The sequence below is a fragment of the Mastomys coucha genome, unplaced genomic scaffold (assembly GCF_008632895.1).
Source record: "Mastomys coucha isolate ucsf_1 unplaced genomic scaffold, UCSF_Mcou_1 pScaffold3, whole genome shotgun sequence".
NCBI classification, from domain to species: Eukaryota; Metazoa; Chordata; class Mammalia; order Rodentia; family Muridae; genus Mastomys; species Mastomys coucha.
Window position 1 is genome coordinate 48,814,393 of NW_022196909.1, and position 26,152 is coordinate 48,840,544.

The window sequence follows — 26,152 nt, forward strand, 5'->3', positions numbered from 1 at the left end:
ACAAACACAGCAGCTTAAGTGCTCATCTAGGTCCTGGAGATCTCCGATGAGCTGAATGAGGAGTGAGAGGGAAAACATTCAGCTATTAAAATCTTCTTGGAGGGGGAGAGACACTTGCCATCCCCTTCCATCTCCTTCACCACATGTACCCCTCCTACAGAAGCCTGGGAACCCGGGAACCGTGTAGCCTAATGGTCAGACCCCAGGCTGGGGCTTCTTCTCTTCCTATAGAACAACTCACTCTGCTCTCACTCTGGTTCCAGTGGCTCTAGAACTCTCTAGCATTACTTTTCTGCCTTAGGCCCTTCTGTGGACAGGAGAGTGTATGGGGGTGGGGGAGGCTAGCCCCAGCCACCTGCCAGAATTCTTTATTTCACGTCTTTGATGTCTAGGCTGTGTGTAGCCCAGGTGGGTCTTGAACCTGTGACCCTCCTGCCTGTGCTGGGGTTGGAGGCTGCTCCTCCACACTCTTCTCACCCTGCTTGCTCCTCACATGCTTGATGATGCCCACGGCCAGGAAGATGAGTCCCAGCACCAGGCCAACTGCTCCAGTCAGCATCTTGTTTTGGGCAGAGTCAGACTGGATCCCTGGGAAGAAGAGAATTTGGGGTTAATGTCCCCTCCTGAGGCACAACACTCCTTAGTGGCTGTCTGACAGGGATGCGGAATATCCACATGAAGGTCACCGAGAGGGACACACCGTGGGGGAGACTATGTGGAAGGACTCTGAGATGTAGACCTAGGCTGGTGTCTTCAAATGATCACCATGAGGATTCGAGCAGCTGCCTTTCCAAATAAGGACAGACAGAAGGGAAACAGAGGAGGTCAGACCCCCGTGTGAGGGCACAGCAGGGGATGACTGCCCCCCTAGACTTCCTGACCAACGGGGCCAGATCCCATATCCTCAACATTCCCAGGCCAGGGACAGACCAGCCTCAGGGGCCTCCAGGGTGACTCACTCCACTCTACTGTGATGGGGCTGTCCAGGCTGGGGTGCTCCACGTGGCAGGTGTACACATCTCCCCGCTGTGGAGTTATCTCCAGCATGACCAGAATCTGGAAGGTCCAGTCCCCATTTCGGATCAGGCTGGTGGACACGACCCCAGCAGTTTCCTCCTGGTTGTTCTGGAACCAGCGGACTTGAATGACGCCTGGGTAGAAATCTGTCACGTGGCAGACCAGCAGGTCATGGTGCTTCAGGGTGACCTTCTTGGAGGGTGACACATGCACCTTAGGCTGGACTAGGAGTGGAAAAGAAGTGTCATATGAGAGTGCAATTCTGTGGTGAGGGCCTTCAATCCCAGCACTTGGGAAGCAGAGGCAGGTGGAGCTCTGTGAGTGTGAGGGCAGCCTGGGCTACAGAGTGAGTCCAGGACAGCTAGGAACACATAGTGAGACTTTTTTCCAGCTGTGATACTTCTACTTTGTCATGGTGAGAAGGATGCAAGATTTATTCAAATATTTTTTAAAAGATTTATTTATTGTTATATGTAAGTACACTGTAGCTGTCTTCAGACGCACCAGAAGAAGTTATCAGATCTCATTATGAGTGGTTGTGAGCCACCATGTGATTGCTGGGGTTTGAACTCAGGACCTCTGGAAGAGCAGTCAACTCTCCAGCCCTATTCAAATATTTTTAAAAATTAATTTTAAAGGTCTATTTGTATTATTTTACATGTATGAATGTTTTGCCTGCATGTATGTCTGTGCACCATGTGCATGCCTGGTGTCCTAAGAGGTCACAAGAGGGTGTTGGTTCTCTTAGAACTGGGGTTGCAGATGGCTATAAGCTATCACGTGGGTGCTAGGAATTGAACCTTGGACCTCTGTAAGAGCAGCCAGTGCTTTTAACCGTGGAGCCTTCTCTCCAGCCCCCACTCGGCCACTTTTATGAACTGACAGTTCCTCGGTCGACTCCTTCCCAAGAGTTGTGATTTATGAATTAAGATGTGTCTCCCTCCATTTGAATACCCGGACTTCAGGTTAGTCAGTTTTGCCTTAGAACATGCTGTGAGATACACAACACACTTGCAGCATACAGCTGCTCTGGAGCTAAATCTACAGGCCCAAAGGACTCCTCACTTTTCTGGTTCAAACTCTATTTCATGGGCTGGTGAGATGGCTCAGCGGGTAAGAGCACCAGATGCCAGCAACCACATGGTGGCTCACAACCATCTGTAATGAGATCTGATGCCCTCCTCTACAGTGTACTTATTCAAAAATAATAAATAAATCTTTAAAAAAAAAAACTCTATTTCACAACGACAAAAGGTTTCCAATGTCCTAAGCCCGCATACTAAATGGCCACTAAATATCTGTACAATTATTTCTAGAGCCTTGTCAGTTATTCACCCTAGAGATTTAGTCCAGATGGGTACAGTGGTGTGCCCTGTACACCCAAGGCTAAATACCCAAGGATACAAGGGGGAAACCCCTTAATTCAAGGGCAGCCTGAGTTACAGAGATGACTTCTCAGTTGGGAGGGATGGAGAGATGGCTCAGCAGTTCAGAGGACCCAGGGGATACAGGTTCAATTCCCAGCTTGCACATGGCAGCTCATAACTGTCTGTAACTCCAGTCCCAGGAAATCGGACACTCTCTTCTGGCCTCCGCAGGTACCAGTACAGATGTGGTGGTGCACAGACAGACCGACAGACATGCAGGCAAAACACTCACACACATAGAATAAAATTTTTAAACAGAAGAGAAAGGGCTGGAGAGATGGCTCAGCGGTTAAAGAGCACTGCCTGGACAGCGGTTCTGTGTGGTGCACAACCAACTCTAATTCTTGAGGCTGGTGGGTAGCGAGTTCTAGTCTAGCCCTGGGCTACATGGTGAGAATGCCTCAAACAACCACTCTCAGGTTTGGGCACACATCCGTACCTGGTTACCCTGTCACCACTGGGACACTAACTGAAAACCATCTTCAGATCCCGGCACCGCTGAGTGTAGATTTCTGGGGTTCCCCGGCCACGCTGAGTGTGATCTCTGGGCAGTGATTTTGGGGTGGGGGGTATCTGCTGAGCAGACAAGTCCGGGACATTCTGGTCCGGGTGACTCACCCAAGCTCAGGCTGGAATATAGAGCTCTCTGCCACCCAACAGCCAAGTGTGCTGGATGCCAGCGTATAATTGAGGCCAACCCCATGTGCTTTGGACATCACCTTACCTAGCTACTCAGTCATTTTTTCTAACTCAGGTCACTGTCCCAACTCCTTCCCAATATGTCTGGATTCCAACTCATTTCTAGGAGTCAGGGTTTAGTTGGTGGCAGGGACTCCCGCTTTAAAGGCGTGTGCCTCCACACACTCTTCCCTGTATCTGCGGAAGCAGAAGGCTCCTGCTTCCCCTCTGGCTTTTGCTCCCTCAGGTCTCCTCAGGATGCTCACCAAGCACCATCACTCCAAACGCTGAGGGGAAGGAGGCGGGGCTCCTTTCTCCTGGTTCTGCACAGCTCACCTGCCACCTTCACTCTCTGACCACCTACTCTGCCCCGCCTACCAGCTCTCTGGCTGCCCCACCCTCCAACTTCTGTCCTTACCTTCTGAAGTGTTAGTCCCACCGTCTGCTGTTGTCTGTCACCCTCTCTGCCTCGGTTTCCCCGACACTTCACTGCCCGGGTTTTTGCTTCACTTCATGGTCTACTCACAGGGACCTCTCTTAGCCTGCGTCGGGCCCACAGTCCCCAGGACTCCGCTTTGCCATCTTGATTGATTGGTCTCTCTACGTGACTTCACCGGGCAGACCCTCCTGCATCTGTCCTTGAGCTCTGAGCCTCCATTGCTCCCTTTGTGGCCCCCCTGCACAGCCTGCGCTCCTGGGAGGTGGCACCCGAGGCCCATCTCCTCCCGTGGTCCCGCTCCCTTCACCCCACAGCAGGCTTTGAATCCCATATGGTGGCTCACAGGCCTGACATGCTCTTCACATTCCTCAGTCCGACCTCTGTGCCCTTGTCCTCGCCCCCAAGTCTCCGCCTACCATCCCCACCCTCATCCCACCCCGTCGATCCCCCGGGCTGCTGCCTGGCCTGGCTCTCCTCCGGGACCTCACCTCGCCGTTTCACCGTGAAGCTCTGGTTCAACTCGTAGTTGTGTCTGCACACCGTGTCCACCTCGGACCTCCGCCGCTCCATGTAGTCCTTCTGCTTGTTCCAGGACTCGGCCCACGGCCGCCCCATGGGCGTGAGCGCGCGGAACTCGCCCACCGCGCTGTCGAAGCGCATGAACTCTTCGCGGTTGAAGATGCATCTCATGATGAAGCGCTGTGTCCCGTTGCTCTCCGCGTAGCACTCGTGCAGCGCGCGCAGCAGGTGGTTCTCTGAGGGCATCAGAGACCGAGTCCTGAGGCGCTGGGACCCCACCAGCCTCAGTCCCACCCCACTGAGGGATCCCCGCCTAGCCACCAACTCACAGCCTGGCTGCTTCTCCCCAGCTTCCCTCTCAATCTGGATCTTTGAATACTCTTTTTATTAATCGATTTTTCTTTATTTTTGAGAATTAGATATGATCATATCTAGCCCCCGCTTTCCCCTCCAATTCCCTGCAAATATCTCAACATGGCCCCTCCCTACTTCGGGTCCTCTCTCCTCTCTCACTTTCTCCCTTTCCTTCCTCTTCTTCCCCCTCCCTCTTTTTCTTCTCCCTCCTTCTCTCTCTGCCCCCTGTCTTTCCCTCTTCCTCCTCTTTTTCTCTAAGTTCAATGAATGCTGTCCCGTCCACTGGCACATGGGACACGTACCAATGACCTCACTTTCAAAAATGAGCGATTATGGAGTTGGACAGAAGTCTGGGTGATTAAGAGCACTGGCAGCTTTGAATCCCAGAATTCATATGGTGGCTCACACTCCAGTTCAAGATCAAAGCCTGCATCTGGCATCCAATGGCACCAGGCACACCACTCATGGTGCACACACATACACATGCATACAAAATGCACTCTCCCATGAGCGTGCGTGCGTACACACACACACACATACACACACTCACACACACACACACACACACACACACACATTTTCCCGTTCCAGTAGCTCCCTAGGCCTTGGTTTCCTCACCAGTGATGTCAGGGTGAGGTTCACGGGACTTCCTGTTGAGGGTGACCAATACCAGTGAAGGGTTGGGACACTTACAGGGAAAGGTCACAATTCTGGGGATTGAGTGGAATGACACCTCACATGGGGCCACCGGCAGTTACAGAATCTCACCGTAGCAATCCCTACAGAAGTGAAGCTGCAGGGTAGGGGGCAGGGCCTTGGGGCGGGGCTTTGGGAGATGTACTGATATCTCTCTGTATCTGTGGAGTCCGAACCAGCCCACTTGGAGACCTCAACTGTCACCTCCCCATAACAAGGTGCTTTCCTTTCTGAACCAAGAGCTTTAATACTCCTGCATTCTGTACTACATACAGTATGTCCTGTCCCACGTTCTGGGAATGTGGAAATAAACTCATAAACCCTAACGTAAACGTTATTCCCTATTTCACCTTCAAGTGTCCATGTGGGGAGACTTGGTCTTAAAAGGTGCAGACCAGCCGGGCGGTGGTGGCTCACGCCTTTAGTCCCAGCACTTGGGAGGCAGAGGCAGGCGGATTTCTGAGTTCAAGGTCAACCTGGTCTGCAGAGTGAGTTCCAAGACAGCCAGGAATACACAGAGAAACCCTGTCTCGAAAAACCAAAAATAAATAAATAAATAAATAAATATGAAAAAATAAAATAAAATAAAAATAAATAAATAAAAGGTGCGGAGTGGATATGTAGAAATGCCATGATGAAATTCACCACTTGGCATGAGAGTTTAAAAAGTTAATTGGGGTCCGGAGAGGTGAACCAGCGGTTAAGAACACGTGCTGTTCCTGCAGAGGGCGTGGCTTCAATTCCTAGCCCTCCAGGGTTGCTCACAACCACCTGTAAGTCCAGTTCCAAGGGACCCAATACCCTCTTTGACCTTTGTGGATCCCAGACATACCCATGGTCCGTATGTGCACATGTAGGCAAAACATCCCTAGACATAAAACAAGTAAATACAAAACATAATCAATTCACTTTTAAGATAATGTGGAGCGGCAGCTCTCACTTGAAGTCCCAGGACTAAGGATGCAGAGGATTACTGTAAACCTTAGGATAGCCTGGTCTGACGGGGTTGGGGGAGGGCACTGTCCTGAACTTAATTACTGAAAATCACCTCAGTGAAGCCCTAATGGGCTCCCTCATTCCTAGAAGTACTGACTAGGTACTAAAGAGGTGTGGGAACCTCTCTCTCTTCCAAGGAGCCACCAGCAGTGTGGGTCGTTCTGTTTGCCCCGTGTGAGCCTCTGTGGGTCTGTCTGCTCTTACTCTTACCAGTGAAGATGGCTGTTTTCATGTTCTACCCCCCGAAAATTAGCATTTCAAAGCAAATCCTGCCTTTTTGCTAACAACCGGTTCCAGCACAGTGAGCCGATCCATCACAGGCAAGTTGGTCCGAAGATAAAACGGCAGGCATGTTTGAACCACAAGAGGGAGCTCTAAGCCGGTTTACCAACGTGTTTTATAATCAGCAGCCTGTGGCTCGGAGAAGCCTGGCGAGGGAGGCATTTCATTCCCAGCACCGCAGGTAATAAACACACTAAACTAAAAAAATCTATTGTTTCACTTAAAAGGATATCCGGCTCTGGTGTGGGGATGCACGCCTGTAACCCCAGCAATTGAGAGGCGGAGGCAGGGGCATTGTGGAGAGCTGGAGGTCAGCCTGGACCCTCATCTTAAGACAAAGAGGAGATTAAAAGTTAAAGGGCCAAGCCTTCTTCCTCTCATAGCTTCCGGGGCCTCAGTACTAACGCACGGCTGGGCTCCTAATGCATTTGACGTAAGATGCTCATTAATTGACTTGTCTGCCATGTCCGGGGGAAGGTAAAGCTGAGAGGAGCTAAACCAAAGACAGGAACCAAGCGCTTCAGACAAATCTGCACTGGTTACTGTGGCTACAGACGTTGGGGAGCCCTTCTGAGGTGGGGGAGCAAAGAAGCCTGGGGTGCAGGTGCAGGAAGAGATGACTATGGGGGTGTTCTGATGTTGCCCTCTGTCACCACAGTAACCCCAGAACAACTGGACCGTCCTGGTGTGCTCAGGAGGACCTGCACGGCTGAGACGGCTAGGACGGCTGGGACAGCTGGGACGGCTGGGACAGAGGACAAGGGGAGGGTGGGAGGCCTTAGGGGTTCTGTAGCAGCCAACCTACACTGTGTCTCAGCCCAGTGCCCAGTCCAGACCCCCTTCCTTGCACATTCTCTTTTCCTCTTCCCCACCTGCCTCTGAATAGAAATCTTGTCACTTTTAATTCATCAGTTTTTACTTCTCCTCCCTTATCAATAATTCGTGTTTGGTCAAGCAAGGAAAACAATTTTGAAACTTTCCTTTGGCAATACTTAACTTTTGTAAGTGGAACTCATCCATGAAGGAGGTAAAACTGAAATGTATGTGTGTGTGGGGGAATCTCCCTCACCTGTTTCAGACACGCCACTAAGCCTGCCCCTGGCGCCATCCGTTTCTTATTCCCTGGACCTTGAAGGTACAGTTTCCACAGCTGAGCTGTCCCTTAGTTGGGTCTCACAGCCTTCTTCGATCAGCAAGGACAGATTCTCTCTCCCTCCTCACCAAGTGCATCTGATGTCACCGGAGAAGGCACAGGCTCCGGCCCCACCCTGGGTGAGCAGAAGCCACTTGCTCTTAAAGCTGAGTCAGTCAGGTGACCTGAGTCCCCTCAAGGCTGTGATGGAGATGTGGGGAAACCCAGGAGGCTGAGCCTCCTGACCTCTCTGTAAACCTTGCCCTGCAAACTTATTCTAGAACTCCAGGCCTGCTGTCCACAGGATGTGGTATGCCGACCCCTTAGCATTGCTACTGGGTTCATGGTTTCTATGTTCCAAGAAGTGGGAAAAACTGGCTGGAAAAAAAAAAAGGCAATGCGGATACGAGCCTGCTTTTCTAGCTGGGAAGGAAGGACACGGGCTGTGGGAGAAGCCGGGCTGTTTCTCGAAGCATGGTCCTATAAGAGGGAGTCCTGAGCCAGGTTCTCCAGAATCACCCACTTGTTAGCTCTTACCTGGAGGGGCCCCGCCCTGGGTCTCTCTGCTCAGCAACACCATCAGAGCTGCTGTCCAGGGGACCATAGGGACCCATGGGATCATCATGGAGCTGGAAGGGCGGGTGAAGTGAGGAAAGTAGTGACCAGGGGATGGTGGACTTAGTAAGTCGAGCTCCTGGATGAACAGCAGAGCCTATGACTGAAGCCTGCTATGATCCTATTGGACAGAGGCTGAGGAAAGAACCAATGAGGCTTGAGCTTCCTATGAGTCATCAGTCACTGGGCAGATAATGTGAGAGGACTGACAACCTAGAGCATGATACAGGTGGATGACGTCAGAGGCTGGATAGAAAGGGGCAGGGGTTCATTCATGGGAGGCAGGAAGGACCACAGGGCACCATCCAATAGGGAACGGGCTGGCCCACTCCCATCGACCGCTAACAGAAGAAAACACCCACTGGTTGTCCCGCACTGCTTCCATGACATTGACTTCACACATGAGCTTCTTGGTCACCCAATCCAGGGCAGCCACGTGACCTCGACGCCCTCCTAAAGCCAGGTGTCTGTTTGACATAAAGCAAAGCCAGAATGTTAACGTAGGGAGCGCCCTGACCCAGACTGGAATAATTCAGCCAGTCTCTGACAGAAGGGAGGAAGTGCGGTGCTGCTGCAGACTGCGGCAACCAGACACACACTGCGTAACTGAAGAAGACACAGGTCGTGTACCTGAGGAGACACAGCCAAATCTTAGTTCAAGAGTCACAGAAGGGCTGGGCGGTGGTAGCACACGCCTTTAACCCCAGCACTTGGGAGGCAGAGGCAGGTAGATTTCTGAGTTCGAGGCCAGCCTGGTCTACAGAGTGAGTTCCAGGACAGCCAGGGCTATAGAGAGAAACTCTGTCTTGAAAAACAAACAAACAAACAAAAAGTCCCAAAAGGGGATAGGGAGATGGCTCAGTCAGTAAAGTGCTTGCCACAAAGGTATAACAGCCTGAGCCTGGATCCCTGGCACACATGCAATCCCAGGGCGGCCAAGACAGGCAGATCTTGCTGGACACCAGTTCAGTGAGGAACCTGCTCAAAAAACAAGGTGAAGGGACTGAAGAGATGGCTCCGTGGTGAAGAACGCTTGCTGCTCCTGTGAGAACGTTGAGTTTGGCTCCCAGCACCCAAATATTGGTTCACGAGCGTCAGTGACTCCAGTCCCAGGGGATCTGGCACCCTCCTCTGGCCTCTGTGGGCACCAGGCACACATGCGTGCACATACAACATGCAGGCAAACCTCTGTGGGCACCAGGCACGCATGCATGCACATACAACATACAGGCAAACCACTCATGCACATAAAATAAAAAAGTATTAAAAACAGTGGGCAAGGATGGCTGAGCAGTTAAGAACACTGGCTGCTCTTCCAGAGGTCCTGGGTTCAAATCCCAGCAACCACATGGTGGCTCACAGCCATCTGTAACGGAATTTGATACCCTCTTCTGATGTGTTCGGAAGAGAGTGACAGTGGACTCATATAAATAAAATAAATCCTAAAACAAAACAAAACAAAACAGTGAACAAAACATCAGAGATTATCTGACATCGAGGTGGCAGTGATGTTGGGAACTCATGATTGCGAATAACGCTGGTGACAATTTCTATCAGATCAGTACAAACGTCGGCATCAGGAGGGTGTGCGCCTTATCTTCTCAAGTCTCTGCCCCTCCTGGTGACTGTGGCTGAAGTTTCTTGGCTACATTAGCTTCTGAAAATGCTTCCTCTTCTTTTGCCCCTTTACCCAGCAACAGCTAGATCAGCCGTCTGGCTGCTCCGATTGGCTGGCCCGGCCTTGCCGGTTTCCCCTGGTCTATGCAGTCAGGCTACAGAACCAGGTTTCAGGAGTTTCAGGTGTCCTCACTCTGCCTCAGTTCCTCATCACTGTCCCATGATTACAGTCATCAGCCATAGATTCCCCAAGCTGTGCTCTGAAGAGAGAATGTTCCAGACTAAAGCTGAGACCCTGAGAGCCTCCTTCCTGGCCTTCCTGCTGAGTCTCCCGGGATCTGGGGCCATCAAAGGTCAGGAGGATGGGTGGGTCACGTAGTGGGAATAGACAACCATGTGCTTCCTCTGGAATGAGAGATTTTGCAGGACTCTGTCCATTTCCTCTGTGTCTCACCTCTCCCCATTCCCTTATGTGTTTACTTGGTTTCATCTTGTTCTAATAAGCATCAAAAACAAAAGCAAGCCGGGCTGGAGAGATGGCTTAATGATTAAGCATGCTGCCTGCTCTTCCAGAGGACTCAGGTTCAGTCCCCAGTAACCACATGACCATTCACCATCTATAACTCCAGCTCCAGGGGATCTGATTTTCTCTTCTGTCTTCTGTAGGCACACATGTGCTGTGTTTATGCAGGCAAACACTCAACATAAAATAAAAAGAATCTTAGAAAACACAGCAGCCGCAGCCACCATTTACACATCGCAGGAACCGTCTGTGAGATAAATAGTTTTGCCTTTTTCTGAGAGATAAAAACACCGAAGCTGCCGGGCATGGTGGCACACGCCTTTAATCCCAGCACTTGGGAAGCAGAGGCAGGAGGATTTCTGAGTTCGAGGCCAGACTGGTCTACAGAGTTCGATCCAGGACAGCCAGGGCTAAACAGAGGAACCCTGTCTTGAAAAACCAAAACCAACCAACCAACACAAACCAACAAAACAAACAAACAACCCTCCAAAACAAAACAAAAAAACCCACTGAAACTAAAAAGATTAAAACATCTTCCAAAGTAGTTCACCTAGTCAGGAATCAAGGTTCGAATCCATCCAAAACTCTGACCACAGACTGACTGCACATGAAGGACCTTATAGCTGAACCCCACCAGGATCCCACCCCTGCTTTATGTAGCTGCCTTTAAGAGACCGCCTCCCGGGATCTTATGACTTCCCTGGCATCACTGTGTGCGGTTCATGCCTTCCTCTCTTAAAGCAGAATGTCAATAATTGTTATTGTGAGTTAGATCTCCAGCGAGCCCATTAAGCAAACTAACAAAACAAGGCTTTATAACAAGTCACCTGGCTCTGGCTTCTTGTGGTTGTGAAAATACCCCAATGAAAAGAAATGTAGGGAGGAAACGGGGTATTTCGTGCACAGGTGCAAGCTATAGGTTCATCGTTTCAAGTAAGTCAAGGCAAGAACTCAATGGGTCAGCTACATCACATCCTCAAACAACAACAAAGACTAAGCATTCAGGAGGCAGAGCCAGGAAGATCTCTGTGATTCCGGGGCAGCCAGGGCTATATGGTAAGAACCTGTCTCAAAGCAGAACACACAGACAAACAAAAAACAAAGAATAAACACACCCTTGGTTGCTCTCGGCTAGTTTCTTTTTCTCTCTTTTTTTGGGGTGGTGGTAGTGGTGATTGGTTTTGTTTGCTTGTTTGTTTTTGAGACCGGCTCTTATCGTGTAGTCCCTGCTGGTCTAGAACTCTCTAGGTAGACCAGGCTGGCCATGGACTGATAGAGAATCTGCCTGCCTCTGCTTCCTGAGTGCTGGGATTAGAGGTGTGAGCTATCCTGCCTGGGTATTTTCAGCATGCCTAGGGAATGGTGCCACCCACAGTGGACTGGATCTTCCTACGTAGGTTAACAGTCAAGTCAATCCCCATAGACATTCACAGAGGCTGACTCACCTAGACAATCCTCGTGAAGACTCTTGTCCTGGGTGATCCTAGATTGTGTCAAATTTATGGGTGAGATTAACCAGTACAACCCATGCCTTGGCAACTTGACATACAAACACATTCCTCGAATGCAGAGCCCTTCCATTCTGTCCTAAAAGTCTATGTTAATATAAAATTCAGCCCAAGGTCTTTAAAAATCCCAGTATTTCAAAAGTTCAAACTCTCTTAACTGGTAGGTGCTATAAAATATAAAATGTAAAAAAATAAAGTTAAGCATATTTCTCCCCAAAAGGAAAACCTGTCACTCCAAGGCAAACCCAGAGCCCAACAGTATAAACCCAAATCCTGTAGTGTTGTGTCGGGTGTGTTGGACTAACTCATAATCTTCCGGGCCCCAAAGGGCTTGAGTAGTCCCAGCTTCCAGCTCTGCCATCCACAGCACACACATGGTTCCTCTTAGGGCAGCTCCACTCTACATGTGGGGTTCTCCTCGGCAGGAGTCACATGGTCCTTGTACTGCCAACATCCTAGGGTCCAGTGCAGCTGAGCCGTCATCTTCACTAATGGCCTCTTAGGACCCTGACCCTGCCACATAGTATCTTGCTACTTCGACGACTATTTCGTTGTTTCTCTTTCTCTGAAAGAGGGTCTCCCTGTGTAGCCCTGTCTAGCCTGAAACTCTCGATGTAGACCAGGCTGGCCTCAACTCATAGAGATCTGCCTGCCTCTGCCTCCTGAGTGCTGGCATCTAGACAATTCCTCCCTCATTAAGGTTCTCTTCCCAGGTTGTGCTAGGTTATGTCAAGTTGGTGATTAACACTAACCAGCATATAGTCGGGTGGTGGGGGTGCCGACCTTTAATCCCAGCACTTGGGAGGCAGAGGCAGGTGGATTTCTGAGTTCGAGGCCAGCCTGGTCTAGAATGAGTTCCAGGACAGCCAGGGCTACACAGAGAAACCCTGTCTCGAAAAACCAAAAAAAAAAAAAAAAAAAAAAAAAAAAAAAAAAAAAAGAAAGAAAAAAAAGAAAGAAAGAAAGAAAGAAACAGAGGGACCTGATACTCTTTTGATGTCGTTTGCATTATTTTAAATCTTGCCTTGTAGTGAATACCTTTTAAAAAAAAGATTTATCTATTTTTATATCTAAGTACACTATAACTGACTTCAGACACACCAGAAAAAGGGCATCAGATCTCATTACGAATGGTTGTGAGCCACCATGTGATTGCTGGGATTTGAATTCAGGACCTTCGTAAGAGCAGTTGGTGCTCTTAACCACTGAGCCATCTCTCCAGTCCTGTAGTGAATACCTTAATAAGCACATATTTGTCATATTTGTGTAAATATGAAAATTAACTCATCACTTGGTGTGTGTGTGTGTCAGCACTGGGAGTGACCATAGGCTTCCATGGATGCTAGACTGCACCTGCCCAGTGAGCTATAGCCCCACCCCATCGTCCTTGCCTGTGTGTAACATCCCAGCCTAGGGTTGCTCATGTGCAGCTAGCTCTCTCACAGTGCTCACATTGGACACCCGTAACTGCAGTAAGAGACCACACCCATGGGTGCCTTTTGGTTTGGAGCATGTGAGATGGGGTCTCTCTATGGCTCAGGTTGGCCTTGAATCTCAATCCTCCTGCCTCATGCTCCTGGCTGTGCTGGAATTTAGGCCCCATACCACCAAGTCTAGACTATTTGAATTCAACTCACCTCAAAAAAGGATCCTCTTGTAACCTCTTTATCACTGCATCTTTTTCACTTTCCTTTGAATTGAGTGCTTAGCTATCACTCCCTTGCGCTATGGCCTCAGGCCTTTTCAGTTCTCACTTTACACACGCTCCCTGGGGTGTCGCCTGTTTCTGCTGCTGTGATAAACACCATGGCCAAAAGTAATTTGGGAAAGAAAGGGTTGTTTGAATGTTTTATGAAGAAGATTTTTCTGAGCTCACAAGGAACCTAAAATCCTTCTTTGAGAACATTCTCCATGCTGTTTGGTCCAAGCACAGACAACTCCTACCTGCTGGGGCCCAGGATCCACAGGGGAGAGGGAGGTCGTGTGTCCAAGTCCTTCCGTGGTTCTGCTCCACATTCCAAGTCAGAATGCTCATGCCGCTCATCACATTATGACTAATGATAGCTTGTATTATGTTTGCCATTTCTTTTTGTTTGCTTGTTTTTGAGACAGGGTTTCTCTGTGTAACCCTGGCTGTCCTGGAACTCACTCTGTAGACCAGGCTGGCCTCGAACTCAGAAATCCGCCTGCCTCTGCCTCCCAAGTGCTGGGATTAAAGGCATGCGCCACGACCACTCGGCTTATTTGCTATTTCTTGTCAACTAATAAAGACTAAGTAAGAACGAAAAGAAATGAAACCACACATGGATTTTAAACTCAACAACTTCTACAATTCCACTTAAAACAAAAGCAAACATTTTAAAGAGATTTTTAAAAATTCTTTAAATCAACTTAAATTTTTTTAAAGAAATAAAATTTGAAATTGTTGTCAAAAATCTACCCTGTTAGGTTTAATATGCTCAAGATAAAAAAAAGAAATACAGAGTGACAGAATTAGCACACGCTGCAGGTGCAAATTTCTGAACTAAAACATAAACTCAGTAACCGTATCACTACAAAACATCGAGCTTCCCACCGTTTCCGTAGTAAGGACACCAGCATGCCTGCCCCTCCACCTCCATGAGATTAAACCTAATTTCACATCTGCAGTCCTAGAACCCGGAGCCATGGGGAGGAGAAAGTCTCTCCTAGTTGTGTATTGCTGTGTGACCTCAGGCGAGTCACCGACCTTCTCTGTGTTTCCTTGGTTGCATCTAGGATTGTTGTGGCATTAACACGCGTCAAACATGTATCCTATTAACAGACCTGGCGCCCAGCAAGTGCTCAGCAGAGACTCCTGTCACCCCCAGATCCCTGCAGATCCATGGGGTTCCACCTGGGAGTGGGCAGGGGCAGCTGGACCAAAGATTCTACCTTCCTCCCTCTCCCCAATACCCCACACTGCATCCTCTCTGCTGTTTCTCCTCCCCCACTCCCCTCTTTTGGCCTCTTCTGACTTTATTAATAAATCCAGCCATCCCCCTGCCTCACCACTTATACAAGAGTTCTTACATCGGTCTCATTTTCCTTTACCTTGCTTCTACAGCGGAGCACGTAGCAGTATATGACATATTTGTACAGACGCAACACCCATCCGGTGAATGCATGTATGCGGTTGACGGCGATGAGCAGTTCTACGTGGACCTTGACAGGGAGGAGACGGTCTGGAACCTGCCGGAGTTCAGCAAGATGTACGCATTTGACGCCCAGGAGGCTCTGCCCTACATCGCCAGCCTGAAGAACAACCTGAGAGCCTTGATGCAGAGATACAACGTTACCTCAGCCCCCAGCGGTGAGTCTCTTCTTCTTCTGCGGTGGGGAGGGATGGGAGGACCCCTGTCCACACTCAGAATGGGAGACGGGTGCCCTCTGCTGAGGGACCCTCCTTGGGGTGGCCCTGGGCTCCCTGCTGAACAGTTGGGGGCTGGTGCCCAGGAGAAGTTGAACTGAGATAGGCTGCTCAGTAGGAGTCCAGAGGTGTCAAGAATTCTGAGCCTAGTCGGGCGGTGGTGGCGCACGCCTTTAATTCCAGCTTTTGAGAGGCAGAGGCAGGTAGATTTCTGAGTTCGAGGCCAGCCTGGTCTACAGAGTGAGTACCAGGACAGCCAGGGCTACACAGAGAAACCCTGTCTCAAAACCCCACCCCACCCCAAAAAAAAGAATTCTGAGCCTGAGACAGAAAATGCCCAGGGTGAGATCTCTGTGACCTACTCAGAACTGACCAGGTTCTCTCTCCTCCCAGAGCCTCCCGAAGTGACCGTGTTCCCCAAGAACCCAGTAGAGCTGGGCCAGCCCAACATCCTCATCTGCCACATCGACAGGCTCTTTCCCCCGGTGCTCAATGTCACATGGCTGCGTAACGGGCAGCTGGTCACTGAGGGAACTTCTGAGACTGTCTTTCTGCCCAGCACGGAACTCAGATTCCACAAGTTCCACTACCTGACCTTCATTCCCACGGCAGAGGATGTGTATGACTGCAGAGTGGAGCACTGGGGCCAGGGCCAGCCAAGTCTTGGTCACTGGGGTAAGTGGCCCCCCTTTCCACACACCCCTGCTCCCAGGACCTGGTACCCCAGCATCCCACTCTACTGATTGCATCTATTCATTTCCCTCAGAAATGCAGGAGCTCTCCCAGGTATCTGAGACAATGGAGACCGCGGTCTGTGCCCTGGGCCTGGTGGTAGGCCTGGTGGGCATCACGGTTGGCAGTGTGCTCATCCTAAGGGCTCCGCAAGGCAGCCATAACCCCCAAACCCAGGAACCCCTGTGAGTAACTGTGGAGGCAGGGATGTTAGGGTGCAGTCAAAGGAAAGTGGGGGGCGTCTCCACCTGCTGTGCAGAAAGGAGGTGAGCAGGCCAGAGCTTTGTTAGAGATGACACTGAGACCCTAAGTCTCACGCACTGCCCTGAGCGTCTGCGCTTACCGCCCCTTGTTACCCTCACCTATAATCTACGTGACAGTACTAAAGTCACTGTGGTTTTCACACATGAGACATGCTTCCAGCGGCTATGTACCCAAGAGGATTAAGCACCTTCACTAAGGTCACACAGCTAGACTGGATCAGAACAGCTTCCTGCGGAAGAGATGAAGTTCAACTATGCTCGGACCCAGGCTGTCCTGCGCATGCGTCCAGATAGTGGGCTGGAGATGACACGCAGCTAGCTTCCCATCTCTGCCTGGAACCACTGCTGGCAAAGGTCGCATAAAAATTCTCTTCTTGGCTTCTATTTATCGAAACATGTATATTTCAAATACTAGTGCTTTTGAATTCTCCTCCCGCTGGACAGTGATCTCTCTAGACTGACTGACATCCTTATTCACTCTGGACCAGGGTGGGGAGGTGGGAGAGAGTTCCGTCGCCACTCCACAGAGGTCCTGCAGACTGTCAGGACATCCCCGTTCTGAGTTCATTTGTTCCTCTGTCCCCTAACTCTCTGGTCTAACCTCTCCCCCCACTCAATACGTAACCACGCTAATGGATTTAGTGAGTTTTTCTTTTCACATAGTTACTATCTGCACTGTATGGAAGTGTTCACCACACCTGCATCCTTAAGGAGCTCCGTTGACATCGCATCACATGCCTGATTTTGAACCTCTAGTCTGTTGTTTTCAGTTGTTCGCTATGGTTCTGCTCTAACCATCCACCTGTCTCTACACCCTCTGGGGTACCTGGGGTGTGTCTGATTATCTTTTGCCCTTCTCGCGTGGACCGGCATCTCTGGGATGCATGGGTCCTGGGACACAGCTGCAGGAAGCTGGGTACAGCTTCTTCCCTTTGTGCTGCCTGCCCATCATCACCGCTGTGTGGATCTCAGTTCCCAGACCTGAAGTCTCCTGCCTATCTACAACCTCGACCCTATCTTGTCTTTTTTCATGTGTGGAAAGGAACACGCTGCGGCTGTTCACGATTCCTTAGTCACTTCTAGTTGTGACCATCTTCGCCCTTAGCCTTTCTGAAGCTCCGTTGTTGTTGTTGTGGTAGTTTCTGGCTTGCATCCCTTGCTCGGTTTTTCACCATTAGTGCTTCTGTGAGAAGCAGAGGCCTGGGGGTTTCCTTGGCCATCTTGCTAATGTCATCACCCTCGGGCTTCGTCTCTCTCTTGATGTTTTCCTGCCAAGCCAGGATGTTTTATGTACTGCTGACCGTGTCCCCAAGGTTCCAGGGAAGATAGGTGTCCTTGTTAGGGCTTCATTGCTGTGAAGAGACACCATGACCAAGGCAAGACACCATGACCGAAGACAACATTTAACTGGAGCTGGCTTACAGTTTCAGAGGCTCAGTTCATTATCATCATGGAGGGAAAGAAACATGGTGGTGTGCAGGCAGATGTGGGGCTGGTGGAGCTGAGAGTTCTACATCTTGATCTGAAGGCGGCCAGCAGAAGACTGCCTTCTGTGGACAGCGGGGGGCGGGGAAAGGACTAGAACTACACACTGGGCAGATCTGGAACATAGGAGACCTCAAAGCCCACCCCTACAGTGACACAGCATTTCCTCCAATAAGACCACACCTACCCCAATAAGGCCACACCTACCCCAATAAGGCCACACTTCCTAATAGTGCCACTGCCTGGGCCAGACATTCAAATACATGGGCCAGTGGGGCCATTCCTATTCAAACCACAATAGGTTTCTTATAGGGCAACATGGGAGGGAGACAAGAGTAAAAGCCCAATGCCGCCCACTGACACCTCACCATTCCTGCCCCCTGTTACCAGCCAGAGCCGCCCCACCCCCACCCTCTCCCTCACCCCCACCCCACCCTCTCCCTCACCCCCCACCCCACCATCTCTCACTCCCCTACCAAGTACTGCTGCCTCCTGAGTGCCAACTCAGGTTTTCCTCAGAGTATAAAGGGAGGAGTCTGGGACTTCTAGTTTGTAGCCTTATAATGAAAAGCCTGTCTGTCTGTCTGTCTCTCTGTCCATCCTTCCTCCTTTTTGTGGTGGGGGGGGGCAGGGTTTCATTATGTAGCCCTGTAGGCTGTTCTGGAATTCTCTAAGTTACCTGGCAGGCCTTGAACTCACAGAGAACCATTTGCCTCTGATTCTGCTTCTCGAACGCTGGAAGCAGAACCATGCACCTCCAAGCCCGATTAGAAGCCCCTTCTTAGCGGTTTTTATCTGTAGAGGTTAGCACATATCTTGATATCTAGTCATTCCTCCAGAAATGTCTGTTGACTTGCTGGAAAGAAAGCTAAGTGCTGGCTCCAGACGATCATGTGATCACAACCCGAGGTTGTGGCTAAAACACAGTGTGTTTGTATTACAGTAACTGTCACCATGGTAGAGAGCATGGATCATAGACAGCTCGAGCGAGCAAGGCTACAGTGAAGCTTCATGGGCTGAGAGAGTGGGGGTGGGGAGCCATATAGAAAGGGAAGGGGAGGTAGGATGGTTCTTAGACTCCATCCTGAACCCGAGGTTGATGGTGACTGTGTGCATCTTGCTTCAGGTGATGATATTCCTAAAAAGAACGAGGCCTTGGGAAGACGTCCTGAACTTGTACCGTTGTTATGTAGCCCTGGCTGTCCTGAAACTCTGTGACCTGGCTGGCCTTGAACTCACAGAGAGCTCTGCCTCCTTGATGGATAGACTTAAGCACTCAGCCCTTAACACTGTTACTAACAAATTAATGATATCAAGTGGGCGTTGCTGTGCTTGGCACCAGTCCGGATGCCCTGCCCTGGGCTCCGCAGCTCTGGGCTCCCGCATGAACACTGCTGCCTGCTTCCAGAGAGTGCCCAACAGCTATTTTTCCTGTTTCTGAGCTGGGAGACTGAGCCTGGCTGGATGTCCGGGACCAGGTCATTGATGACTAATATCTCATGGCAGTGTGGTTTCAAGTGGCCCCATGGAAGTAATTCAGAGGGCTCTAACCTCACTCCGGGGGAACATTTGAGAATTTGGATGTGGCCCTGGAGAGGGAACAATGGTAAAATGTACTTGGATGAAGATTCGTTTGGATGAGTCTGAGGGTTGTAGTGGCTGCAGTTCCTGAGGGAAGAGAGTCAGGTCTTCCTCTAGTTTGATTGTAATAAAGCGTCCTTTGCTGAGTTCTCACTTCTTCTAATATATCAGGTAAAACTGAGATGGCGTCTCACGGGCATTTATTTATTTATTTTTTATTTTTAAGACAGGGTTTCCCCCTGTGTAGCCCCGGCTGTCCAGAACTTGCTTTGTAAACCTGGCTGGCCTCACAGAGACCCGTTGCCTTTGTCTCCCTGAGCGCTGGGATTAAAGGCGTACGCCATCACTGCCTGGCTTTCTCATAGGCATTTTCAAATTTGACCATTTTTATTTACTACTGGAAATGGAAACAAGAAAAATCCTCGCTCCCTGTGGACGCTAATGCTCTCACTCATGACGCTTGAGATCAAAGTGTTGGGGACAGAGTCATGAAATCTAAGAAAGTCGCTTCAGTCTACAGGTGGCAGAAAGCCTCCGCAGTCTTTGCTCCCTTCAGTTTGGAAATACGATTTCATTTCACATTCAGAAAATGTGATTTTCATTTTATCCTGCTGATGAGTCCCACACTGTGAATCCATCCACAAGTTTATGTCTGGCGTTGGAATGATCCTGAGCTCAAGTGAGAACGGGAAAAGCTTGATTCATCCAAACTAATAATTCCAGTCAGTGGTCCACCTGCCTAAGCAGCAGGGGTCAAAGGTCACTGACAGTAAAACATATCACAGTGTTAGGAGGAGGACTCGGGCTGAAGAGGAGCACTGGTGTTAGGAGGAGGACTCGGGCTGAGGAGGAGCACTGGTGTTAGGAGGAGGACTCGGGCTGAAGAGGAGCACTGGTGTTAGGAGGAGGACTCGGGCTGAGGACGAGCACTGGTGTTAGGAAGAGGACTCAGGCTGAAGACAAGCACTGGCTGCTCTTCCACAGAACCTGGTTCAGCTCCCAGCACCCACACAGCGGTTCACAACTGTCTGCAACTCCAGTTCAAGGGGATCTGATGCTCTCATCCAGGCATGTATGCAGGCAATGCACCCATGTATAAAAAATAAATCTTTAAAAAGAAGAGGAAGGAGGAAGATGAGGAAGAGAAGGAGGTAGGAGGAAGAGGAAAAGGAGGAGGGTGGTAGTGGCACATACCTTTTGTCCCAGCACTTGGGAGGCAGAGGCAGAGGCAGAGGCAGGTAGGTCTCTGAGTTCAAGGCCAGCCTGGTCTACAGAGTGAGTTCCAGGGAGCCAGAGCTACACAGAGAAACTCTGTCTCAAAAAAAGGTACATGTAGGGCTGGCGAGATGGCTCAGCGGGTAAGAGCACTGTACTGCTCTTCCGAAGGTCCGGAGTTCAGATCCCAACAACCACGTGGTGGCTCACAACCACCCATAATAAGATCTGATGCCCTCCTCTGGTGCATCTGAAGACAGCTACAGCATAGCATATTAAGCCAGAGGGAGCGGGGCCAGAGCGAGTGGGGCTGTCCTGAGTTCAATTCCCAGCAGCCACATGATGGCTCAAGACCATCTATACAGCTACAGTGTACTCATACACATCAAATAAATTTAAAAAGATACATGTAAAAAATTAAAAACAAACAAATAACAAAAACCCAAAGCAGAACAAAATTTCCATCTTTCAGGCAGAAAACAAATTTATTGAGTCTGCAGTTCACTTTGAGGGGCAGCAGCCAGGGGGCTCACATTGTTTACTGTTATTTCATCTTGTTTTATTTTTTAAAAGATGTATTTATTTATCGTGCATGGTATTTTGCCTGCATGTGTGCCTGTGCACCACTGGATCTCAGGGGACTGGGGTTACAGTTGTATGACACCGTGTAAATGCTGGGAATCAAGCCTGGGTCCTCTGGAAGAGCAGCCAGTGCTTTTGACCTCTGGACCAGCTCTCCAGTCTATCTTGATTTGTGTCTTGAGACAGAATCTAGTCTTATATTTGTGTGATCTTCCTCAGCCTCTTCGGTGCTGAGACTGCGGGTGTGAGCTGCAACTCCTGGCTCAAAAGTCTTCACATATTTAGAAATAAAAACGCAGCGCCAGCTGCACTTGGGTAGTCTCCCTTGATGAGTTGCTGGGTGATCCCATCTTAAAATCACTCCGCTCCACTCAGCCATTACTAAACAGAGAAGCCACAGAGGTAGCCATGATTTCTGTAAGACGGACCCATCTCTTGTCCTGCTGACCTGGGACTCCAGCTGTAGCCTCACTGGAAGAGAGACCTGGTCCAGGGCTGGACCAAGGCTGTGAGGAGATTCTCTCACTCATGCAGACATCTGCAGAGAATAGTGTGTCCCTTGGGGCTGCAGTTACAGGATGTTGTGAGCGACCTCTTGTGGGCGCTGTTTCCTAAACTCTGGTCCTCTGGCAGAGCGGCGTGGGATTTTCCCAGCCTTCCTCCACTGCATCTTTTGAGATGGCTCAGTTGCTGAACCCGGAGCTCACCTATTTGGCTAGACTGTCTGGCCAGCCAGTTTCACAGATCTGCCTGTCTCTGCCCTCCCAGGGCTGAGGGTTTATAGACATGTGCCACCATGCCTGGCCTTTTCTGTGTGAAATCCAAACTCACCTCCTTGTGCTTGTGTGGCAAGCACTTTAACCGCAGAGCCTCCTCTGCAGCACCAGAGACGTGTATTTGTTACAGACTCCGCTGAGCCAAAGATCCAGGAGATTTCTCAGACATAGTCAAGCTTGGAAATCCTTTATTTCAGCCTCTTTGGAAGATGGCTGCCACAAGTTGGATGGATGTTCTCTTTATCCCGAGAGACCTGTTATCCATTTTTATTTTCATTCTCTTTTTGAGACAAAGTTTCTCTATGTAGCCCTGGCTTGTCTGGAACTGCTATGTAGACCAGGCTGGCATGGAACTCCCAGAGATTCACCTATCTCAGCCTCCAGAGTGCTGGCATTAAAGGCATGGCCACCATGCCTGCATCTCTCTATTTACTGTATTGATTGAGTTCTTCCAGTGCCAGCCATTGGCAGAGTCCGCCAACAGGCAAATGCTAGGTGCATGTGGACCTGGTCAATCTCTGGCCAGCATGGAAGAAGGTGTCTGGGGACCAGAAGGGACAAATGGAGACCACCGATGCCCTCTGCCCACCCCACATCTGCCGTGGGAACTGCCTATAGCATTCATTCAGGGAAAACATCTTTAGCGGTTATATGTTCTTTCTTACAGGATAAAATAAAATAATGTTTTTGAAAATAATTTACAGATATAAGGTTTTTTATGCTGTGATTTATTTTATCCAATGATCTCCTTTTAAAGTTTCTTGATGTGACTGGGCAGTGGTGGTGCACACCTTAATCCCAGCACTTGGGAGGCAGAGGCAGGCAGATTTCTGAGTTGAAGGCCAGCCTGGTCTACAGAGTGAGTTCCAGGACAGCCAGGGCTACACAGAGAAACCCTGTCTCAAAAGACGAACAAACAAACAAACAAAAAGTTTCTTGATGTGTTTTATTTTATATTTTACCCCCAAATTTTCCAGAGGCACCCACAGGGAAAATCACCGACCAGACGGAGGCTTTGCCCAGCACAGCCCTTTGGTGCTCGGTGGCTTCTCCGCTTCTTTCAGACGCCCCTTCTTGAAGGGTGAAGTGACAGGCGGCGACCCATGGCCTCCACCCTCCACCTTCTCGCCCAGACTCTTTACTTCCTTGCCCAGCAACAAATCTATTATCTCAGAGCACTGCTCTGATTGGCTGCTCACCGCAAGGGTCTTCCCCTACCCTGGACTCTGTTTCTTCCTACCTTGTTTCCCAAACAGACTTTGTTAGAACCACCCACCCCTGAAATGGTTCTCTTTGTGGAGCTGGTCCCCGTCTTCCTAACCATAATGAGCTTCCTGAATCCCCAGGGAGTAGGGGCCATCAAGGGTAAGTGCTGGGGACACCTGGGGGTGGGAAGAGACAAGACAGGGGAAAGTGTCTCTCTCTGTGTCCCGGATATGGCAACTCCCTCCACCTGCAGACATATCCCTGCCACCTCCATTGTGGACCTAAGCACTGGGCTGAGGCCGGGTCTCCTCTGGGCTTCTTTTACATTCAGAGTCCCCCTCACCTCTTCCTCTTTTCTGAGATCCGTGCCCTCACCCACTCACTGCAGAGCGCCCTGGCTCCTGTACCACTTCCTGGCTGCCGCGTACAGTTCTTGTCCAGCTTACAGCGTCCACCGCTGTGTTTACATGGGACTCCTTTGGTTTTCCCCGTTTGGCTTCATGCTGGGCTCACAACAGTCCCTCACATTCCTTCGTAAGTGTAGAGCTCTGAAAAATGTATCCCCGATACCAAGAAACATCACTGTGCCGCGGGTGAGACCTATTAATCAACACTCCCAGATGGAAGTTGGAATGTAAACTTGAATTCTGACTTTTTTTTTTTAAATTGGCTTTTCGAGACAAGGTCTCTCTGTGTAGCCCTGGCTGTCCTGGAATTTGCTCTGTAGACCAGGCTGGCCTCAAACTCAAGAGATCTGCCTGCCTCTGCCTCTCAAGCGCTGGGATTAAAGGCGTACGCCGCCGCTGTCAGGCTTGAACTCCTGACTTTATGTCCAGTGTACCTTACAGTATTTTGGGATCTTCTCTCTCCCTCCATGTGTTTGTGAGACAGAGTTTCATTGAACTAGGTCGCTCACGCTGGTCTTGAACTTCTGATCCTCCTGACTCCACCCTCTGCTGGGGTTGTAGGGGTGTGTCATCATGCTCGGCTTGTGGAAAGTGGCCCTTTCCCTCACCCCTGGTCTCTGGACCATAAATATTATTAAATCATGCTCCTGTCTGTCACTGTCCCTCACCCACTCCTATACCAGCTCTCTTCCCAAAAAGCTCTCTTCACTGCTTAACCATTTTCTCCTCACCCAAACTTTACCATCTTACACACAAGACCTAGCAGGGTGGCTGCCCCTACAGCTACAGCAAATGATGAAACCGACACACCATCCTGGGTGGGCAGTGTCTCCTTTTCCCAGCCTGCTTTGCCAGCTCCACCCATGAGCTCAGTTGGCCACGCCTCCACCCATGCCGTGCAGTGGCTACGCCCCGCTCTGTGCTCCTCTTTCACGGCTCTGGAACTCTTCATGGGGCTGCTACGGCTTTACAGAACTGTCCTCAGCCAGGATGAGACCAGGCTGAGACTCAGACGCTGAGACAGGCTTCTCTCCGCTCCCATCCTTCCCTCACCCAATACAGCCGACCACATGGGCTCCTACGGACCCGCCTTCTACCAGTCTTACGACGCTTCCGGACAGTTCACACACGAATTCGACGGGGAACAAATTTTCTCCGTGGATCTGAAGAGCGAGGAGGTCGTGTGGCGTCTGCCTGAGTTTGGAGACTTCGCACACTCGGACTTTCAGAGTGGGCTGATGAGCATCTCCATGATCAGAGATCATCTGGACGTCTTGGTGCAACGCTCCAACCGAACCAGAGCCGTCAGTGGTACCTGGCCCTCCCTCCACCCCACCTAACTAGGCAGGGAAGGTGCTGGGCAGGATCCCCAATCCTTCTCCCTTCCCCTCCTGCCCCAGGAGGATCCCAGAACAGTACTGCTGGTAGCTACGTGAGAAGAAGTATCCCTTAGCCTTAGCTCTAGTAAGGCCCAGCTGTAAGGGACGGGGAATTTGGGATTCAGGTTCTCACTCTTCCTAGAGCCTCCCAGGGTGACGGTAATTCCCAAGTCTCGTGTGGAGCTGGGAAAGCCCAATGTCCTCATCTGCATCGTGGATGACATCTTCCCGCCGGTGATCAGTGTCACCTGGCTGCGCAACAGCCAGCCCATCACTAAGGGAGTGGCCCAGACCAGCTTCTACTCCCAGCCTAACCACAGGTTCCGGAAGTTCCACTACCTGACCTTCGTGCCCTCCGCGGAGGATGTGTATGACTGCAAGGTGGAGCACTGGGGCCTGGACGCGCCGCTCCTCCAGCACTGGGGTAGGGAGCACTCTGTCCCAGCTTGTTCACGCCCGCCCGTGTCTCCACGGCTCCCTTGCTGTGTCCTCTGACCCTTGCTTTCTTCCCCAGAGCCCCAGGTGCTTACCCCACCACCGGACACCGTAGAGACCCTGATCTGTGGCCTGGGCCTGGCTCTTGGCTTTATGGGCTGCCTCCTGGGCACCGTGCTGATAATCACAGGCACGCGCAAGTCCAGTATCCGCAGGTGCAGAAGCCCCGGGAGTCTGTGGCAAAGGGAGGAAGGCATGGAGAGCAGATGGAAAGGGCGGTTGGGGAACAGAGGAAAGAGGGGAGGAGATAGAAAAGCAGGAGTTTGGAGAAGTGGGCGAGCGAATGTGAATGGCCGCGGTCATGTGGTTTTCGCGACTTTAGGTAACGTCTCTTCTGAGAAACCCATGAGAGATGATTCCTGGCGGACTTCTGGAAACTTCTGCGTGCTCAGCGGCATCCTATTACAGCGTTGACCTCGAGTGGCCTCAACCTCAGTTCTACAAGTCCCTCGTTTTCTGGTCACCGAATCCCAGTAGAACTTTGTGGGCACCCCCGGGGCACTCACAGCTCCCGTACCATCCACACCTCTGGCAGCCGCACTAAAATTCTCTTAAAGAGTGTTTGCGTGTGTCCTTTTCATGGGGTCAGTACTTACAGGTGAGGGACGCCTGAGCATCAAGAGGTGTTCTGGGTGGTGACCACCCAGCAGGGCCACCTTAGCGAATGTTTTTATGCCAGCTCACCTGTGCCTGGTTTGTCTCATAGTGTGGTACTTTGTCAGTGGGCCATTTCACAAGGGCTTCACGAAATTCCTCGTCTCCTGAATTCAGGCTTCAAGGAAATGGGTACAGAGTATCTAATTTTGTTGTTGTTGTTGTTGTTGTTGTTGTTGTTTTTCG

At 50.4% G+C, this 26,152-nt stretch overlaps 3 protein-coding genes across 5 annotated transcripts; 2 read left to right on the forward strand and 1 right to left on the reverse strand.

Annotated features, from left to right (window-relative positions):
* Positions 1-358: 358 nt before the first annotated feature.
* On the reverse strand, positions 359-13,780 carry LOC116074952 (HLA class II histocompatibility antigen, DP beta 1 chain-like). 2 transcript variants are annotated; one of them, XM_031347860.1, is made up of 4 exons: positions 13,748-13,780; positions 4,050-4,316; positions 960-1,241; positions 359-588 (listed from the first exon to the last, which is right to left on the reverse strand). In XM_031347860.1, the coding sequence occupies exons 2-4, from the start codon at positions 4,249-4,251 to the stop codon at positions 389-391; spliced, it is 684 nt and encodes a 227-aa protein (XP_031203720.1). In that variant the 5' UTR covers positions 4,252-4,316; positions 13,748-13,780; the 3' UTR covers positions 359-388. The 2 variants fall into 2 exon arrangements, with proteins under 2 accessions (XP_031203720.1, XP_031203719.1); XM_031347859.1 differs by lacking the exon at positions 13,748-13,780 and adding an exon at positions 8,078-8,217.
* On the forward strand, positions 9,952-19,433 carry LOC116074953 (RLA class II histocompatibility antigen, DP alpha-1 chain). 2 transcript variants are annotated; one of them, XM_031347862.1, is made up of 5 exons: positions 9,952-10,125; positions 14,889-15,134; positions 15,585-15,866; positions 15,958-16,108; positions 18,798-19,433. In XM_031347862.1, exons 1-5 carry the CDS (start codon positions 9,993-9,995, stop codon positions 18,799-18,801), a joined length of 816 nt encoding a protein of 271 aa, XP_031203722.1. In that variant the 5' UTR covers positions 9,952-9,992; the 3' UTR covers positions 18,802-19,433. The 2 variants fall into 2 exon arrangements, with proteins under 2 accessions (XP_031203722.1, XP_031203721.1); XM_031347861.1 differs by lacking the exon at positions 18,798-19,433 and having other exon boundaries at positions 15,958-16,613.
* LOC116074954 (HLA class II histocompatibility antigen, DO alpha chain) lies at positions 16,506-25,873 on the forward strand. The gene is made up of 6 exons (XM_031347863.1): positions 16,506-16,540; positions 23,082-23,190; positions 24,501-24,749; positions 24,960-25,241; positions 25,332-25,467; positions 25,635-25,873. Exons 2-6 carry the CDS (start codon positions 23,109-23,111, stop codon positions 25,636-25,638), a joined length of 753 nt encoding a protein of 250 aa, XP_031203723.1. The 5' UTR covers positions 16,506-16,540; positions 23,082-23,108; the 3' UTR covers positions 25,639-25,873.
* The last annotated feature ends 279 nt before the right edge of the window (positions 25,874-26,152 follow it).

Bases quoted from the DNA above. Each gene is read 5' to 3' on its own strand.
- LOC116074952 (XM_031347859.1), bottom strand. From the start codon at position 8,165: ATGATGATCCCATGGGTCCCTATGGTCCCCTGGACAGCAGCTCTGATG. The intron at 4,317-8,077 runs GTAAGAGCTAAC...TGATGCCCTCAG, and splicing joins CCAGGGCGGGGCCCCTCCAG to AGAACCACCTGCTGCGCGCG. The intron at 589-959 runs GTGAGTCACCCT...TCTTCTTCCCAG, and splicing joins CCCCATCACAGTAGAGTGGA to GGATCCAGTCTGACTCTGCC.
- LOC116074953 (XM_031347862.1), top strand. From the start codon at position 9,993: ATGATTACAGTCATCAGCCATAGATTCCCCAAGCTGTGCTCTGAAGAG. The intron at 15,135-15,584 runs GTGAGTCTCTTC...CTCTCCTCCCAG, and splicing joins CGTTACCTCAGCCCCCAGCG to AGCCTCCCGAAGTGACCGTG. The intron at 15,867-15,957 runs GTAAGTGGCCCC...CATTTCCCTCAG, and splicing joins GCCAAGTCTTGGTCACTGGG to AAATGCAGGAGCTCTCCCAG.
- LOC116074954 (XM_031347863.1), top strand. From the start codon at position 23,109: ATGGTTCTCTTTGTGGAGCTGGTCCCCGTCTTCCTAACCATAATGAGC. The intron at 23,191-24,500 runs GTAAGTGCTGGG...CACCCAATACAG, and splicing joins GGGAGTAGGGGCCATCAAGG to CCGACCACATGGGCTCCTAC. The intron at 24,750-24,959 runs GTACCTGGCCCT...CACTCTTCCTAG, and splicing joins CCGAACCAGAGCCGTCAGTG to AGCCTCCCAGGGTGACGGTA.